Here is a 17,065-nt window from a genome sequence, read left to right on the forward strand (position 1 = left end):
ACTATATTGGAATAGCTGGATAACACTAGAGCTGAGTGAGAAAACATGTTTGTCTTTTTCGTGAGTATCATTACATCACAACATGGTTTGTTTAAGGCCGTTAAGGCATAAACAATGTTTGGACATTCCCAAAAATGTGTACAAAAGTCAAATTTGCTTATGTTTGGTGACTTACAATTTATGTAAAGTGTCAAGATAAGGTCATTGGCACTCCACGTGGGTAAAAGTGAACAGAGAGTTGTATTGTAGGATTAATATTAGATTTGTGGCTGTAGACATGTTCAGCATCATGCTTTAGACTGGATATTTTTCTCTGCTTTAAGTGAGGGTACATCAGTCCAGCTCAGGGTTAATGACCTTGCAGGACAGACTGGACAGAACACTCAGGAAAGATCACTTCCCTGTGGCAAGCAGAGATGCTTCCTCTCATTTATCATCATATGACGCTGCCAGAGTTTCCCTTTTCATACCAGCAACGCGGTTTCACAACAACCCTAACAAGAGTATTTATAGAGTCGATAAGTGAGCGAAGTCGCCTACTTTAAAAATTTAGGACAAATGTGGGCCAAACAAAATGTATGTTTAACGGAAAAGTTAAAGAAAGAGGCCAATAACTACTGGATGTAGCGATCTGTGTGATAGATTTGCTTATCCATTAGGGAGTTGGGCACTGCACTGATTTTTGTGAGTTCATGTTTGTTATGTTATGTTAAGAAACAAAATGTTAAATTTGCTCTCAAGTCCATCAATACAAGTACAAAAATTCCATTTTTCAAATATAGTCTGGGCAGCATATCTATTCTAAAGTGTATTCTATTCAAATTACTTATTTACTTCTGTTTATTAGAAAAATAGGTGTATTGTGCATCAGGTTGTGGCGACAGGTTTGAGAATGTAAGCCACTGAGGAAAGGTACAGTTTTGAGGTACTGTACTGGCTCTTTACATCAATAGTTCTGTTTTGATTTTTCCTTCATAACACTTAAGAGCCAAGTATTGCATGTTTGGCTCCACTACAATGATCCAATGGCTATACTTTGTATATAAAATAAAGATTCCACCTCTAATTTTCTTTTCTTGCCTCAGTCCTTTCATCTGTCCTCATCTTCTTACTTTTTTCTTCTTGAACTTATCTGATAGCAGGAAAATCTAGTTATGCAAATTCAAAATTTCGACTTCTCAATGAGTAACTTTGAATACCTAACTAAATCTAACATTTGATTCATTGCTTTTTTTTTTTTAAACTGTTTGTAACCAAGTATGTTTCCACCATCGCATTGCTCATTGTAATTAAATGATACAAAACACTTGTTACACGATGGTGTTAAGCAAGGTCTGCTGACTATGAAACACCCCATGACGTACACGTGCTGTACATGTGTCCGCACACAGGCCTGCCAGTTGTTAAAACCACCAGCGCCGCACCACAGATTTAAGACCTGCCTCGTGGGGACGTAGTTGTCTCGTCTTCCCATCATTATGAAACCACACAGTCGATCCCCAGCTGCGTCAGCCATTGACTCACAGCTGAATGTACAGCAGCAACCCGCTCAGCATCTGCTGAGTCAAAACACCTCTGTGTCTGTCTCTCTCTCTCTCTCTCTCTCTCTCTCTCTCTCTTTATCTCAGAGACTTTACGAGCACAAAGTTTCAGATCCACAAGGGTGGAGACTCTTATTGCATACGTTATCTGACAAAAGGAATAAATCAAACAAGGGCTTGACCTTAAACAGACTGCCAGTAAAAAAGCAGCTGTGTGACCAAACTATGAATTGTGTATCTTAGCCTTTACGTATGTGTTCGTGGGCCTGCGTGTATTTCTCTGAATACTTTATTGTTGTGTACTTTTAAAACGTTGAATTTTATACTGTACAAAATGACGAACTTACTTCCTAATTTAGTAGTTAAGACTTAACTTTAAGATTAAATTTAGTGTTTGGTTTTAGGAAGTAGGGAAGGAATGTGTCCAGTGATGATCATGAGACAAGAAGAATGTGTGTTAGGCAATAATAAAAAATGATTTATCCTGTGATTGTCATTTTTCGTGTCCGAGTTGTTGAACATTGATTTTGTAGGTAAATGATCTGGATGCTGCTCATCTAAACAACATCTCTTGGTACTACAGGCCACAGAAGTTAATGTTAGATGTTGGCGCCCCCCACGCACACACAGCATTTCTAACTCCCTCCTTCCTGATAAGTAAAGGTTAGTTCAAGCATATACTTGCCGTGCTAAAATGTGCTGAGAATATTTGCATAACTCTCATGAAATATGACTTAAGAAGACATGCTGAGCGATAACAGATGTTATATTTCCAGTTGTGTCACTCTGTGCTGTCCTTTTCCCACGTCTGCGTCTTTCCCCGCGTCAAATCTGATTTATCCTGCCCTAACCTTAACACTACATGTGTGTTTAGAGAGGGATCAGAAATGGAAACACTGGTGCGCGTGAGTGGAGTTGTGCAAATTCGTCGGCTTATGAACAAGCAGAAGAAAAGACTGCATCCATGTGTGCGAAATGTCTTGGCCTATGTTTGTGTTCTGTGGACAGCTTTTGTAAAGTGAGGACATTTTGGTCGGTCTTCACTTCATCACATGGCTGTTTGGAGGTTAAGATTTGGTTTTGGGGTTAGATCACACTATGATTGGAGTAGACCACATGCTGGGGTTAAGCACGTTGTTGTGATCATTGGGGAATGCATAATGTCTATAGAATTCCTCACAAGTACAAACTTACAAACTTGAGTGTGTTTCGGGAAAGTCTGTTCCAAGAGAGTTCCTCCATGAGCTCATGTATTTAATTAGCTGCTCAGGTAATCCCTGTTTTTTGTCTTGACGTGTTTTTTTGACTGTTTCTGTTTAATCAGCTGCCAACAGTGTTATCATCAGTATGTGATTGCACATAATGTAACAGTCTTTCCCCACTTCAGTCTAAAAGCAAATGAAAGACAACTTTGTAGATACAATTTTCCAAGTTGCTTAACACGCATACCTGATGGTAACTGTAAGAAAGGGTGAGGATCAGGTCAGTCCACACCAGCTTAACAGTCGAGATGGGTTACAATTTTTGAAGTCATCAAATCACCAAACTTTTTCTTCCTGAGGACAGCGTAATTTTTTAATTGTTTTAACCAACGGCAGCAGCATGACGAGGTGCTAAGCGTTAAATCGGCGTTAAGTGCCGAACTTTCTTTGCTGTTGTTTTTTTCAGTCATCGAGTTTTGAAAAGGCTGCGCTCGTCACTGTTTCCAACCAATCAAAATGAAGAAGAGGCGTAACAAACGCGCTTAACCACCGACATTGAATGTTGATTGGTCCGCCCTTCAGAGTGGCTGAGCAAACACTAATATGAGCAGCGTATCCAGACTATAATCACAGTGAAGAAAACTGAAGCTGTGAGCAATAGTCTGGGAGAGTCAGGCGAGCAACTATTATCGTGTCAGAAAAAATATATTTTTCAATGTTTTTCCCAGCGCCTGTTAGTAACGCTTTACTATCACCACAAGATGGCGGTAATGCACCTAAAAGCTGTTTGCGAATCATTATTAGTCAACAAAAGTAGAACAACACGTTACTACAAGGCACCAGTAAAACATGTCTGGCGCTGTGAAGTTAGATGCTACTGTACAAAAAAATAACGATTTGCAGTGCAAACTCTGTCAGGTAAAACTGGCACATCATAAGTCTGCCACAGCAACGCATAGTCATTTGAGGGCAAAGCACAGAGATGACGGTCCGTCCACAGATAATCAATGGGTAGTTTTGTCATCAGACGAAGTTTGATGTTTGACATGCAGAACAAACAAAGGCCCCCGCTTAAAAGATGAAGACATGTTTCTCAACAGATTTGTTAGAAGTGGGGGTTTTATGGTATTTGCTGATCCCGAGTTGACGGCGTGAGTGAGTCTCTCTCTCTCTCCTTCTTTGTGTGTTGGGTGGATGGAGGGGGTGTTTTTGTTCAATTCTGGAATAGTCCCAGTGAATGTCGATTAGTATTTCAGCTAAAATGGCCATTCCTGCTTCACAACTCGACTGTAACCACATAGTTTACAGACTTTGATTCGGAACCACAATAAAGTCTGGGTTTTGTAATTGAGGCCAGTTGTCATTGATGGACCCGCTCATTAATGCCAAGGCTTGTTGTTTACTTGCCCAGCAGACATATAACAGATGTTCTCCTGCATTCGACACAAAGTAGACATTTAATAACCATATAAATCAAGGCTTGTGGTGATGTTGTAAAACAAGTAGACATATTTGGCTGACGTGGCTTTTCATGTTGTTCAAGCTTTCGAGGAAAAGTTTGATTAATTCTATTGTACCACTAAAACGAGATGCTGGCCATGTATGATGTAGCTCAGACAGTGTTGCAGTCAGGTTTAGTGGCTGGACCTCCGTGAAAATTGGTATTGAATGAGTTGTTGATGGCTGACACTAATGTGGCAATGTCAGTGTAGGAGCTGTCTGTCTTATATTTTGAGTTGGCTGTTGATGTCTTTGGATTTTTCATTTTCATATCAATTGCTAGGCAACTTGAACAAGCATTTGACTCCAATTTAAACCTATGTTTTGAGTAAAACTTTTGTTTCCGTAATTGTAAGTTTTGGAGCTACAATTTTAGAAATTATTTTAAATTAATTTGCTTTTTCTCAATAATCATCCGTGTCAAATTAATAAATAGTTTTTTTTTTTCTGTATAGAAATCTAATTATCTGAACAAATGATAAGCTGGAAAACCTTTTGCATTTGTGTCAACTCAGGGTCTACATATCAGTTTTTCCAGTGCTTTTAGTAGCATTGCACCAAAACCTTTAAAGTTTTGTTGAAAACATACTTAGAATTTTTATAGTTTGAATTTGCCTAAAAACTTGTTGTGATTTTTTGTTGTAGAAAAGTTTGGGAAACATAGATGACTGAAAATAATGCACCCCACTTCCAAAGTCACCAAAATATCTTAGTTTATCTTCATTATCAGATTTGCCAGTTTCACATACGGTAGCTGTTGTGTTACCAAAAGTTTATTGTTTCGCTAAGCTCAACTCATTTATACTTCTTTATTTGTATGTCCATTGTATCTGGTTAATAATCGATAAACCTGAATCCAGCTTTGAAATTTACATTTTCATTGAAGCAGGACATCACAAGACATTTCTACTTACTGTATGAAATGTTCTAGGTCTGTTAACTAACGGGGTGCAAGTGTCAGTCAAGTGGTGGGTTACATGCTTGTAGACATGTCTCTTTCTCCTTCATCTTCTCCATATCTTTGTAACGGTTTCTCTATTTTAATTAATTCAATTTAATAAATCAGCAAAGGACTGCATGTCAGCCAGGCTGTAAATTTCCACAGCTGGTGCTAAAAGATGGACACTCTCTGACACACTACCCAGAATGCTGCACCGCCTATTACAAAAAGGTTGGTAGATTTCAGCTGTGTGACTAATTATTGCCATTCACGTAGAACAGAGTGGATTCAATAAATATCCAAACGTTATCTTGTTTGGACAGTCCAGAGGAAATCTTAACGAGAGCAGCCATGAACTTTGGTGCTTTTCTTGAGAATGACAAGGTCAAACAATTACAGGATACTTTCTGTTGGGTGTGTGTGTGTGTGTGTGTGTGTGTGTGTGTGTGTGTGTGTGTGTGTGTGTGTGTGTGTGTGTGTGTGTGTGTGTGTGTGTGTGTGTGTGTGTGTGTGTGTGTGTTGCTTCAATGTGAGAAGCTGTGAACCATACAGTCTCTCCAAGGAGCTGAGGGAGTGATAAGTTAGAAAGTATAAATTGACAGTCATTTTCTTGCGCATGTTTAAACATGTATTTGCATGTACGTGTTGCAAAAGAAGAAAATAAATGACAGGATGGATTTGTGAATGGATCAACAAATTTGCAGGCAAGTCATGTTTTAAGTCTGCGGAGACACACACACACACACACACACACACACACACACACACACACACACACACACACACACACACACACACACACACACACACACACACACACACACACACACACACACACACACACACACACACACACACACACACAACTTAGCTCTTCACTAACTTCTATTCACCTAACCCACAGACACACACGGCCTTGGAGAAAAGCAGGGGATTCCGATCCGTCACCGAAATGACATCACTGCTTGTCAGTAATAAAAACCAGCTAAACAAGGGAGTCCCCACTTCCCCTCCCTCCAGACACCTCCCACAGAATGAACAGAGAGAGAGAGCAATGCTGGGGCGAGTGACTCTTATTAGTTGAGAGAGAGAGAGAGAGTGTCCCTTTTAAGGGGGGTTCACATGCATACGAGAACACATTGCCACACGCACAAATACGCTTTAGCCGAGTCTCCATAGTGACCGGCTCTGCTGCCCCAGCTTGGGGAGGAAATGCCAAACTCGGTGCTTCGGAGCCGCTCCACCAGAAACACACAAACACACACAGCTCTGTTCTAATCCTCTGTCCGGCCACGGCGGAAAAAGCCTCTCCTCATCTTATCACTGCGCTACCATGCTCTGTCCATTCTCTCCTCTCCCTGTCCCATCCATATTTTCCTCTTCCACTCGCCCACCCCTCCCCACCCCCCTTCCCGCTCGCCCTCCCCACTTCTCTTTCTCTGTCGCTATTGGTCTCTCTCCCTTCCTCGTCAGTGGCAAGTTCATTGAAGTAGACGACAGAGGTAAGTGCTCTCTTTCTTTTGCTCGCTGGCTCGCTGCTTTAATGTGCTTTGCAGTCAAGTTGCAGTCTTTCTGTGTTTTCCCACAGCAGACAAAGGTCAGGTTTACAATCAGTGCTGCAGGTTCTGCTGATGCAGCGTAGCAGAAAAAAACTGTTTCTTCTTGAAATTGAGCACTGTGCTCTACAGTTAGGTCAGTTTCCACAATGTGTGTGGGGGTGAGTACTTTGCCAGCTGTCATATGCACCTAAACAGGGTCTGCCAGTTTACTAATCTTGTTAATCGTCAAACAATCATGTGTGGTTACGTATTTGCGCACGCAAGTGTGTGTACTTTATTTTTCCGACTGGTATCTTGTTCATCAGCCTTTTTTTCATCACAATAGCCTTGTGAAAACCGCCTGTTACACCCTTTTGTGTTGTTTTTTTTTTTTATAAATGGTTGATATGAAAGTGAATTTTATCTGCGATAGAATCTGTGAGTACAGATGTGTGTGTGTGTGTGATGTGGGTTTTTTTTTTTAGATCCCATTAGTAAACAGTGGAAACTCAATGAGTACATAGGGAGCAATGGGAAGCTAGGAAGGATTAAAATAATACATATAACAGGATGTGTAGTTCCACAACATGAACGTTATCTATTCGATTGAAGCCATCTGTTCTCGTGTTTTGTGTTATCAGTTCAGCAATTTCCGAAATAAAAAGTCGCTTTTAAACATTTTCCAAAGAGGGAAACCTGGTTGATCTTTCATCTTTAGCGAAATACTTTGGTGGATTTCCCTTTTAAATGTGCTGTGGCTGAAATAACAAAACTCCCTCCCTTAGAATCAACGAACAGCCTGGCGTGAGTTCAAACACTAAATCAGAAATCCATCTGTAGTCCTTGGATACAGAACAAAACAATTAAACACTCTACACGGGATTTCTCTCCAACATACAAACACTTATGCTGTGACATCACTCACATCTGGATGCAAGATTGGCTAACACACATCTCCTTTCTATTTCTATTGTGTCCCCATCTTCCCCTTTTTCTACTTCGGCAACCCTCTGGCCTCTCCTTCCTGTCTGTCTGTCTGTCTGTCTGTCTGTGTTTCCGCCCCCGCTCTCAGAGATGAAAGAGAAGAACCCCTGGCAAACGCCTGTGACCATCATCATCACTGTGATTGGTGTCATAGCGATTGTTGCCTTGGTGACAGTAGCAGTTTTGCAGAACAGGCCCGTCCCCCAAAAGTACAAGGTATGGCAGAGGAAAGTACTCAAATGTTGTAGGCTATTCCCCTGTGAGGGAGCCAGCTGTTATATCAGGATCTCAGTCCAAAATCCACAGGCCAAATATGGTTTGGTCAATATGACCTCAACCTGGACTACTGGTTTTAAAAATCCACCTCCAAATATGGCCGGTGGATGTTTATAAAGATATTAATATCACCTCTGGTTTTTGTCACAAATGCAGGCCCAGTTTTAGCCTCACAGCTAAAATGTATTACATTAATATTATTCTTCTCATTTACGCAGTGACACATATTGCTGATATATTTCTGCTTGTGCGTTATACAACTGCTATATTGAATGTTTAAAATCTCAAGTCAGGATGGCAGTCTTTCAGGACGACACCGAGCGCTTAACTGGAATTACTCATTGTGTCTCCACTCCAGTATGGGATCGTGTTGGACGCTGGCTCTTCCCACACAGCTCTCTATATCTATGAGTGGCCAGCAGAGAAAGATAATAACACTGGTAGAGTGGAACAGACATATTCCTGCAAAGTCGACGGTACAGTATATGCTACACTAGCACAGCTCCAGACTGGCTTTTTATATTGGTTGCACTGGTATACTTAACTTTTTTCATGTAGGTGAACAAGCACATAATCAAGGTGCATTAATACTTTTCATCTTGCCTTTTCGCCCCACAATAATAAGCTTTATCTTTCTTGTCAGCTCCCATAAACATTTGGAATTTCTTTCAACATTATGTAAATGATGGAAGATTGAAACCATGCTCTGCTCCATAGCTGGAAGGAGACCTCTACTAGTCCATGGAATAAATTGCAGCTTATGCTTATCACTACAATGGCCAAAATGTATAACACAAAATTTAGGAACTCTGCTTAGATTGCATAGTTTATTTTTAATGCACAATATGGGTCATAATGTACATGCACAGCTACACAATTTGTACTGCTCGCTGCTCTGCGCCTAGCAGACTCAGCACGCTTCTGTAGTGTTAGGGGACAGACCCTATTCTCTATTCATTAAACTGTGCTATTTCACTAAGCCTGCTGTTGGCTTCTCCTCTGCGAGTTAATTTCCCTACTTTTCATTTATCGAAGCACCCTCCGTCGTTGCTAGCGTCCCTCTTCATGTAATTTCCGTTATCACAGCATAAAGAAGAACTCTTATATAGGCAGTAGATAGCACGATAGAGAATAGGATTGACACTTTTCTGCTTTTGGATCATTTGAAGTTTGATTCGTTCCTTAATTATACAACTTCTTTCAAGAATAAGCCGGGTGATAAACTATATTTTCCATGTGTCTGCAATATAAAAATGATCAAACATGACAATAAATTGATCTTACTATCAAGTCCACAGGGGGTCTCTACTCAACTCTACTCTACTTGGTGGACTCTACACTCATTAAACAATTTCAGAATTAGATACTTGCTTAAGTGATTGTACATCAAGCATGCTTAAAGTGAGCAGACTTCTCGATAACATCTTCACCAGGCTTTCTTTTAAGTTCCCGAAATTGTACGGATGACCTTCAATTTCCAAGACGGCCAGCAAAAGAAGACTGTTTTATGGTTTCTAAATTCAAATGACTTCATCCTACTCTTGACATTTTGTTTTCGCAGGTAAAGGTATCTCCAGCTATGCCTCTGCACCATTGAAGGCAGGGGAGTCTCTGACGTTGTGCATGCAGAATGCCGTGAGGAAGGTCCCCGAAAAAAGACACCACGAGACCCCTCTCTATCTGGGAGCTACTGCAGGAATGAGATTGCTGAAGTACGGTGCACACGTACACATGTTCCCAAACATGCATCTATTAAAGAAAATTTATGGAATAATAATGTTGACACATTTGTAATCTTACCTAAAAGCCTGAATTTTGCAATTGTGTTTTGCACTGGCAGTCAAAGTGTTGCTATCTGTACCCTTTTTAATTTGCTAACATTGTGATTTATCTCCACATCAACTTTACTGCCAATGTGTTACTGTCAAAGCCATAATATATGGTAGTCTATAAATTATTTATGGGCTGCTGTATTGATTTGAATTATGGATGTGACTCTGTGATAAATTTGGGCCCTGTGTGTATGCAGTATGGAGAACCGCTCGGCATCAGACAAGGTATTTCAGGCTGTGGAGGCAGCGCTGCAGAAGTTCCCGTTTTCCTACCAGGGAGCGAGACTACTCAGCGGGCAAGAGGAAGGCGCCTTCGGCTGGGTCACCGTCAACTACTTGGATGATCGCCTCAAACAGGTCTGCACTTGTACATACAGGTTCATGCACATTTGCCCACTTCTAAATGTGTTTTGTGTGTCCGTTAGAGTGCTCCTGCTGTGCACTGACGTCAATGCCTCTTTGGCTCTGCTGCAGGGCTTAGAAACAACAGGCGCTCTTGACCTTGGCGGGGCTTCAACTCAAATTAGCTTTGTATCTGATAATTTTGACGGTTCGGAGTCACCCAGCAACTCTGTGACCTTCCGACTCTACGGAAATGACTACAACCTATACACCCACAGCTTCCTGTGTTACGGTAAAGACCAAGTGCTACGAATGGCACTGGCACACCAGACAGAGGTAAACTTCTGACTTAAGTTTCTCTTTACAGTGAGGCCCTGTTTAAATCTATTAGAGACATAAAAAGCTTTAAGAGACATAATGTACATGTGCAATGACCCTTTAAATTGATTTATCTTCCTCACTCTGTCTCTGTCATCTCTCTCTCCTAGTCAGGTCCAACAACAATACTCGATCCTTGTTTTCATTCGGGCTACACGGAGACAAAGAACTACTCAGTCCTCTATGACAGCCCCTGTGTGTCAAACAGGAAACCCCAGAGAGCTCCTGCAACCTTCACTCACACGGGGAAAGGAAACTTCCAACAATGCCAGGAAGTTGTCAAAAGTGTCTTTAACTTCACTGCCTGCACATACAGTCAATGCTCTTTCAACGGGGTCTTCCAACCACTCCTGCAGGGTCCATTTGGGGTAACATACAGTTATCTGTGTTTTTTTAGTTATCAGTTTTGTTTACTTGTGTTGTTTAGACAGGAATTACACAACTAACCAAAAACTAACTTCCTTTATCTATTTCAACGTAAAAGCTCTCGTTTCAAAATAAAAGCCCTTTAGCATTATATCCATGCTGCAGTCATATACAAGATCTAGTCTTGTGTAAAAGTTGTTTAAAATGAAAATCTAAAATTTTGGCCACCATCACAGCATTGTAAACTTCCATGTAAAACATATAACCTTCTAAAAACAGTGTCCCTCCTACACTGAATAATAAAGTCCTCACTGCGCATGAAATTATTCTTGACACTACTTTTTCCCAGAGATACTTCTCGTAAAAATTATCATCAGAGAAATTTCAGAGGGATGCTGTTCATTAAATGAGGTGCTGATGAGGAGTTGATGAGAAAACTGCATTTGTAAGCTTCTCAAGTGTGAGGATTTGATGTTCTCAACTGATAATCAACTGAGTGTCTCTGGGATTTTGGCCATGAAATAAGACATGTGATGACATAATCATAGCCTGTGGAAAATACTAATTGGCATTTTTCTGTATTTTTTTGATATTCTATAAACAAAGCAAATTATATAGTCAAGGCGAGCAGCCGATTATTCAATAACATACGGTGTACAATTAGCTTTTTTTTTGTAGTTTGACTGACCCTGGCCTCACAGCTACTTGCAAACCAAACACTGATAACATCTCAGTCAGTGAGGCCAGCATGTAGCGTTAAATAATGACCACTGAGTACTGGTAAACGGATTCATTCATTTTCTCCAGAAGTTCATTTTGTTCGGCCTCTTCTCAACCTGTCACAATTATCACATAATCACAATTATTTTGTGTATTAGTTAAGATTGTTTCCATTCATTTGTGAAGAAACAGCTGTAGTAAACTAGCAGAAATGTCATATTTAAATCACTATATTAATGTTGTTTTCCCCCATTTGAGGTTTGACTGTTGCTCTTGTAATCACGTCATCCGGATATACTAAAATAGTACATGAGGGGAGAATAAGCGTCACCAGAGTACATTATTTATTTTAATTATCGGTACCTGTCATGAGTGTGACATTAGTCTCTTCCTCTGCCCCTCTCTCGCTGTAGGCTTTCTCTGCTTACTACTTTGTGATGAACTTCCTCAATCTGACTGATACATCCATCACTCTGGAAGCTGTGAAAGAAAAGCTGATGAACTACTGCGCGACCCCTTGGAACAAGGTTGGGGGGATATTTACACACACACACACACACACAAAAAATGTTCTGCTATATTTATCCACTTCCATCTCTTATCTATGTCCTCAAGCCTGCCTATATTGTACACTGATGATATCACTGCATTTGAAATGCCTGAACAGATAATGCAGCAGCATTCAGGAGTCAAATTAAACTATCTGGCGGAGTACTGCTTCTCCGGCACGTACATCCTCACCCTGCTGACAGAAGGATACAACTTCACCTCAGAGAGCTACTCCAACATCAAATTCATCAAGAAGGTCAGTAGATTACAGTCCACCGTTTTCCTATCGCACACACCCAGGAGCCATGCCTCCACCTGATTAAGGTCACATCCTGTTGAGCATAAACATGTCTGCGTGCGCAAGTGTGTCCTTGAACTTCTATCCTTGTAAAAACCTCACAGCTTTACACCTTGAACAGTGAGAGATTTTGAATAATCTGTGATTGTTTAAAGGGTTGTTTCAACATTTTCAGATCACATTTAGAATTAAAACTGCAAGCAGTGATATGCGGGACCTCGCACGGTGCAAGTTGGAGAGCTGGTTGGTAGGGTCGGGGGGTGGGGGGTGGAGACTGTTATCAAAGATGTAACGTTCGAGGAAGATCGGAATATGTACATAATTGAATAGTAGAACTTTAGTAGCGCTTGAAATGGCACTTGCTGATAGCACTTTGTAAATAAGATTTAAAGCAACTTGTAGTTTCATGGCGTGATGCTCAAAAAGGCCACCACGCCACAGGCACACCCATTGATGAAAATTAATTCTTTTGATAACTTTTCATGTTAAGAGTGAACTGAATCAATTTGAAGTTGGTCCGACAAAATGCATGCCTGAGTTCGACAAAGTACAACATGTGCGAATCGCCAAAAATGGCGACTAAATTCAAAATGGCAGACTTTCTGTTCAGTTGACGTAACGGTGCAATGTAACTTTTTTGTACCTCTAGGTGTGATACACATGTCCACCAAATTTCGTGCATGTAGGTAAATGTAGCCGCCGGATAAGAATATGATAAAGCCTCTAAAAAGGCAATTCATTTGTAAGAACAAGGACCGAAAAGAAAAATAATTCCTTGGATAACAATAGGGCCCTAATGACAGACTCACAGTATTACGTTTGGACCAACCTGATCTCTCCTGGGTAACCGATCAACATTTCATATCCCACTTTAAAACATTGATGTTAATAGTTTTAAAAGGGGAAGAAACCAAGGAAAATTTCAATCCAGCTCTGTTTCAGTCTAAAAATCCTCACAGCAACTTGACCAGACAACACCAAACAATTTGAAAACATCTGGTTTGCATTTCTTCAGTTCAGTCAGAGACACTTGTGTTAAGTACTTCATCATTACAGAAGATGGTTACAATTAAAGTTGAGTGAAAAGACTCCAAAGAATCCAAATTGCGATAAGGATCTTGCTGACAGATTTAACCACCCAAAACAAGTGATCATTCCCTCCTTAAAAATGAAAAGCAACATGTACATAAGAAAGACAGAATAAAACAAATGAACCAACACCTTCCACAATGGTAAAAGTCTGTGCGACAACTCGGTAGGAATTTCCCTTAAATGCTTGCAAAGCCGTTCTAGTCTGAAATAAAGCTCAGACAACTTTCTGTTAAGCCTCCGATGAACAAGACACGACCAAATAGTCTACACTGTATGTACTTAACATAATTAGGAAGCAGACTACCATTCCTTTAAGTCCTAAGAGAAAACCTTAAACAGATCAATATTTAGCAAAACACCTATTCACAAACACTCTGTTGCCTTACAAGCGCTGGCCTAACCATCAGAATTTCACATCTTGCTTAAAGACACTGCAACACAGACCGCAGGGTTAAACTGCCAACCATGCAATTACTATAAAACCTATTGCTCCCTCTGAGCCACAGCTGCCAACGGTAACACTATTGATAATAATGAGATATTGTAGCACTTCCTTCTCCGGGCAGTAGACTATGCAAGCCTAAATATTTTCCATAACTTTACAGCCAAGTTAGCAACAGCGTGTATTTTAAATTGTGCAGCAGTTTGGTCAACTGATGTTTTTTGTTTTTTTTTTTTTTTTTTAAAATGAGCTTTATAAATACATTTGACTTGACCTGATTAGATTTAACAGTGGTAGAAACATTAAACGTAAACATAAACTGTGTTTGAATGCTTTGCGAAAAATGTAAATTATGAACAATAAAAATGTGTGTGTTTTTTTTTTTTTTAATGAAGCCAGTATTACAAAAGAAAAGCGTGGCACCAAAACGACCAATAAATAACCTTGCGTGCAGAGTTTTGAAATGCAGACACCAAATAACAATAGGGCTTTTGCACCTTCGGTGCTCAGGCCCTAACTACAGAAAAACGATACCACTACATGAAGACGGTCCAGGACCAGTTCAGCAAATACTCCACAGGGTCATTTCAATTGCATCACATCGGACATTAGCTACAGCCGAAAAGCATAGTGGAGATAAACAACGTCAACAGTAACCATCACAACACGAGCTGCTCCAAAACATAACGAGGAACAGAAAACAAAGTGAAAGCAGAAGTGAGGCAACTTCTTACCTGAGACACAGGAAATTCCCACGAGTAGCCCCATTAATCAGTCGGCCATTGCGGTCCAACTGCAGATAATGTGAAACTCCTGCTGTCCTCGGGACAAACTGTTGTCAGAGTCTGGAAACACAGACTGCAACACGATCGACATTTTTGTTTTCAAAAAAATCCTCCAAAACTGAAAGAGAAGTTGATCTGCAACAGTATCTGGTTGTAATGAGCGCGCTGTCCACCTGCATGAACCTGAGTGGACGCGTCATGTCACGTGGCAACCAAGCCAAAAAAAAAAAACAACAAAAAAATAGCCGTGATGGTGGCTGTGGAGGATCACAGGTGTCATATCGGTTTTTAGGATCCCATTAACTGAGCTCCAATGAGACAACAGAAACAGGCAAGAGTACACGATTTTACTCATTATTCTATTGATCCATGTATAAATTATTATATTAATTGATATTTAAAAGGGCAATAAATCAAATTGTTGTCTTAATTTACACATACGTCTATGAGTCTATGATTTAAAAAAAAAAAAAAAAAAGGGGTCATGTTAAAACAAAATAACATAAAACAATAAATAGATCAAATAATTCAAAAATTGAATAATGACTTCAGATTTTTAATCAGGATGTTAAGCAGGTCCCCTTTTTGTATTGGATATGTAACTCTGTTGTAAAGTTTTAATTTATGTGAGTTTTTGAAAAATGTTTTTCACTGCAGACTCAATAATGTGGAAAAAGCAGAGTACTACCAATAACATTAATATTTGCTTTCATCTTTTCGAGCCGTGACATTGAGTCCGTATGTGAACCACACCATCACTGACGTAGCTAAATGGAAGACAGATATCATTAATTTTATTATTCAAAAGGGCTTTTCCTGTTGTAACACGTCATGTATCCTCTGGGAAAAAGAATGACAGTTAGTGTGTGTTATTGATTATATAGATTAAAAACGTATTGGTTTTGTATTGTGTTTAAGGATTTAAACATGTGGGTTCAAGGTTCCTGGCCTGAGGAGAAAACGGTCTTGGACCAAAGGAAAGGCTACATAAAAAACAGACATGTTTATACCTCTGCCTTGTCCCCAACTAAATAAATGTAGTTGTGATAGTGACATTTTGTCTTAGAAAAGTACATTTCAAATTGGCAGATTGTTTGCCCTGTAAATGGACATTTATCTGATATTTTCACTTTGACAGTAATGATGCAAATGATGCAGGAAACAAACAAAAATAATCCATATTTAAATCTTAACTCTGTCTACTTAGAGTACAATATAATTGAGTATTTTGAATACAATTTAGTCCTTGACTTCCATATTTACATTTATCACAGTATGATCAATTCTGCTGTCTGTGAGTTTAAAATATTCCAGTATAAATACAAACATTTTTACATTTAAATTCCACTTAAGCAAAAGAAGCAAACATGTGTAAGTGAAGTGTGTGTCCTTGATTAAATACATATACTTCTGTGTGAATAGGTAGAGATGTATGCATGAAATGTCAAAGTCAGAGCTGCTTGTACACAAATTTAGAGCTAATTTAACTCGACCTTACAATTAGTAGGCATGTTCTGAAATGCTGTGCGAGTAAAAACACCCATAATTGCAGATGGATGGCAAATTAAAGATAAAAAAAAGAGATCAAAGAGTCTTCTTCTTTTGTTGTTTCCAGATTAAAGGCAGCGATGCAGGCTGGACGCTGGGATACATGTTGAATCTGACCAACATGATCCCGGCTGAGGCTCCTGACTCACCCCCTCTGCCCCATGCCGGCTATGTTTCCATAGTCACCGTCATCGCAATACTGCTCTTCGTCCTCTTCATCCTCAGCCTGCGCCTTCTCTGGCCCCGCTGCCCCAAGCGACCACAGATCATTTAAACACGCACTGATGTTACGTATGTATGTGTGAGGGATGAGTCAGGGACGGGATGCCTGTGAAAGTTTATGAGTGTGCGTGCGTTGTCGTGGGCCATTTTACCAATCTGTGGCGAGGTCAAAAGTCAGCACATGTTGCAAAAGATGGTCCTGCAGCTCATATGGATTCAAGGACATTTCAGAAGGACAAATGCTTTCTCTCACTGGGAAGTGAGTTCTGCATCTCTGATTGAAGGACATTTTCTGCATTTGAGTGTGTGTGTGTGTGTGTGTGTGTGTGTGTGTGTGTGAATCTGAATGTGTGAATCTGAATGCATGCCTGAATGTGTGCGTGTCCCCACATTAGTCTGCATGTATGTGTCTTGAATTATGATGTGAATATGATACTGTACAAATAAAATAACCCAAGTTTATATAAAATGTTTGAGTCGCTTGTCACTTGTACGCTTGTTAAAACAGAA

At 40.0% G+C, this 17,065-nt stretch overlaps 1 protein-coding gene across 4 annotated transcripts in view; it reads left to right on the forward strand.

The window, feature by feature from the left end:
• Positions 1 to 17,043, forward strand: part of entpd1 (ectonucleoside triphosphate diphosphohydrolase 1) — a 185,760-nt gene extending 168,717 nt beyond the window's left edge. For 2 of the 4 annotated variants that reach the window (XM_069713115.1, XM_069713114.1), the window contains 9 exons: positions 7,794 to 7,921; positions 8,340 to 8,457; positions 9,543 to 9,693; positions 10,011 to 10,170; positions 10,288 to 10,491; positions 10,644 to 10,901; positions 12,033 to 12,146; positions 12,287 to 12,424; positions 16,401 to 17,042. In XM_069713115.1, the coding sequence (XP_069569216.1) occupies positions 7,794 to 7,921; positions 8,340 to 8,457; positions 9,543 to 9,693; positions 10,011 to 10,170; positions 10,288 to 10,491; positions 10,644 to 10,901; positions 12,033 to 12,146; positions 12,287 to 12,424; positions 16,401 to 16,607 (1,478 nt within the window). In that variant the 3' untranslated portion in view covers positions 16,608 to 17,042. Of the gene's footprint in view, positions 1 to 6,442; positions 6,686 to 7,793; positions 7,922 to 8,339; positions 8,458 to 9,542; positions 9,694 to 10,010; positions 10,171 to 10,287; positions 10,492 to 10,643; positions 10,902 to 12,032; positions 12,147 to 12,286; positions 12,425 to 16,400 lie in introns of those variants that run through there. The other 2 variants (XM_069713112.1, XM_069713113.1) reach the window with 2 other exon arrangements.
• Positions 17,044 to 17,065: the final 22 nt, after the last annotated feature.

This window comes from Brachyistius frenatus, unplaced genomic scaffold (genome assembly GCF_029030835.1).
Source record: "Brachyistius frenatus isolate BFR_SWC_R1_liver_20210118 unplaced genomic scaffold, ASM2903083v1 Contig_115, whole genome shotgun sequence".
Classification (NCBI taxonomy): domain Eukaryota; kingdom Metazoa; phylum Chordata; class Actinopteri; family Embiotocidae; genus Brachyistius; species Brachyistius frenatus.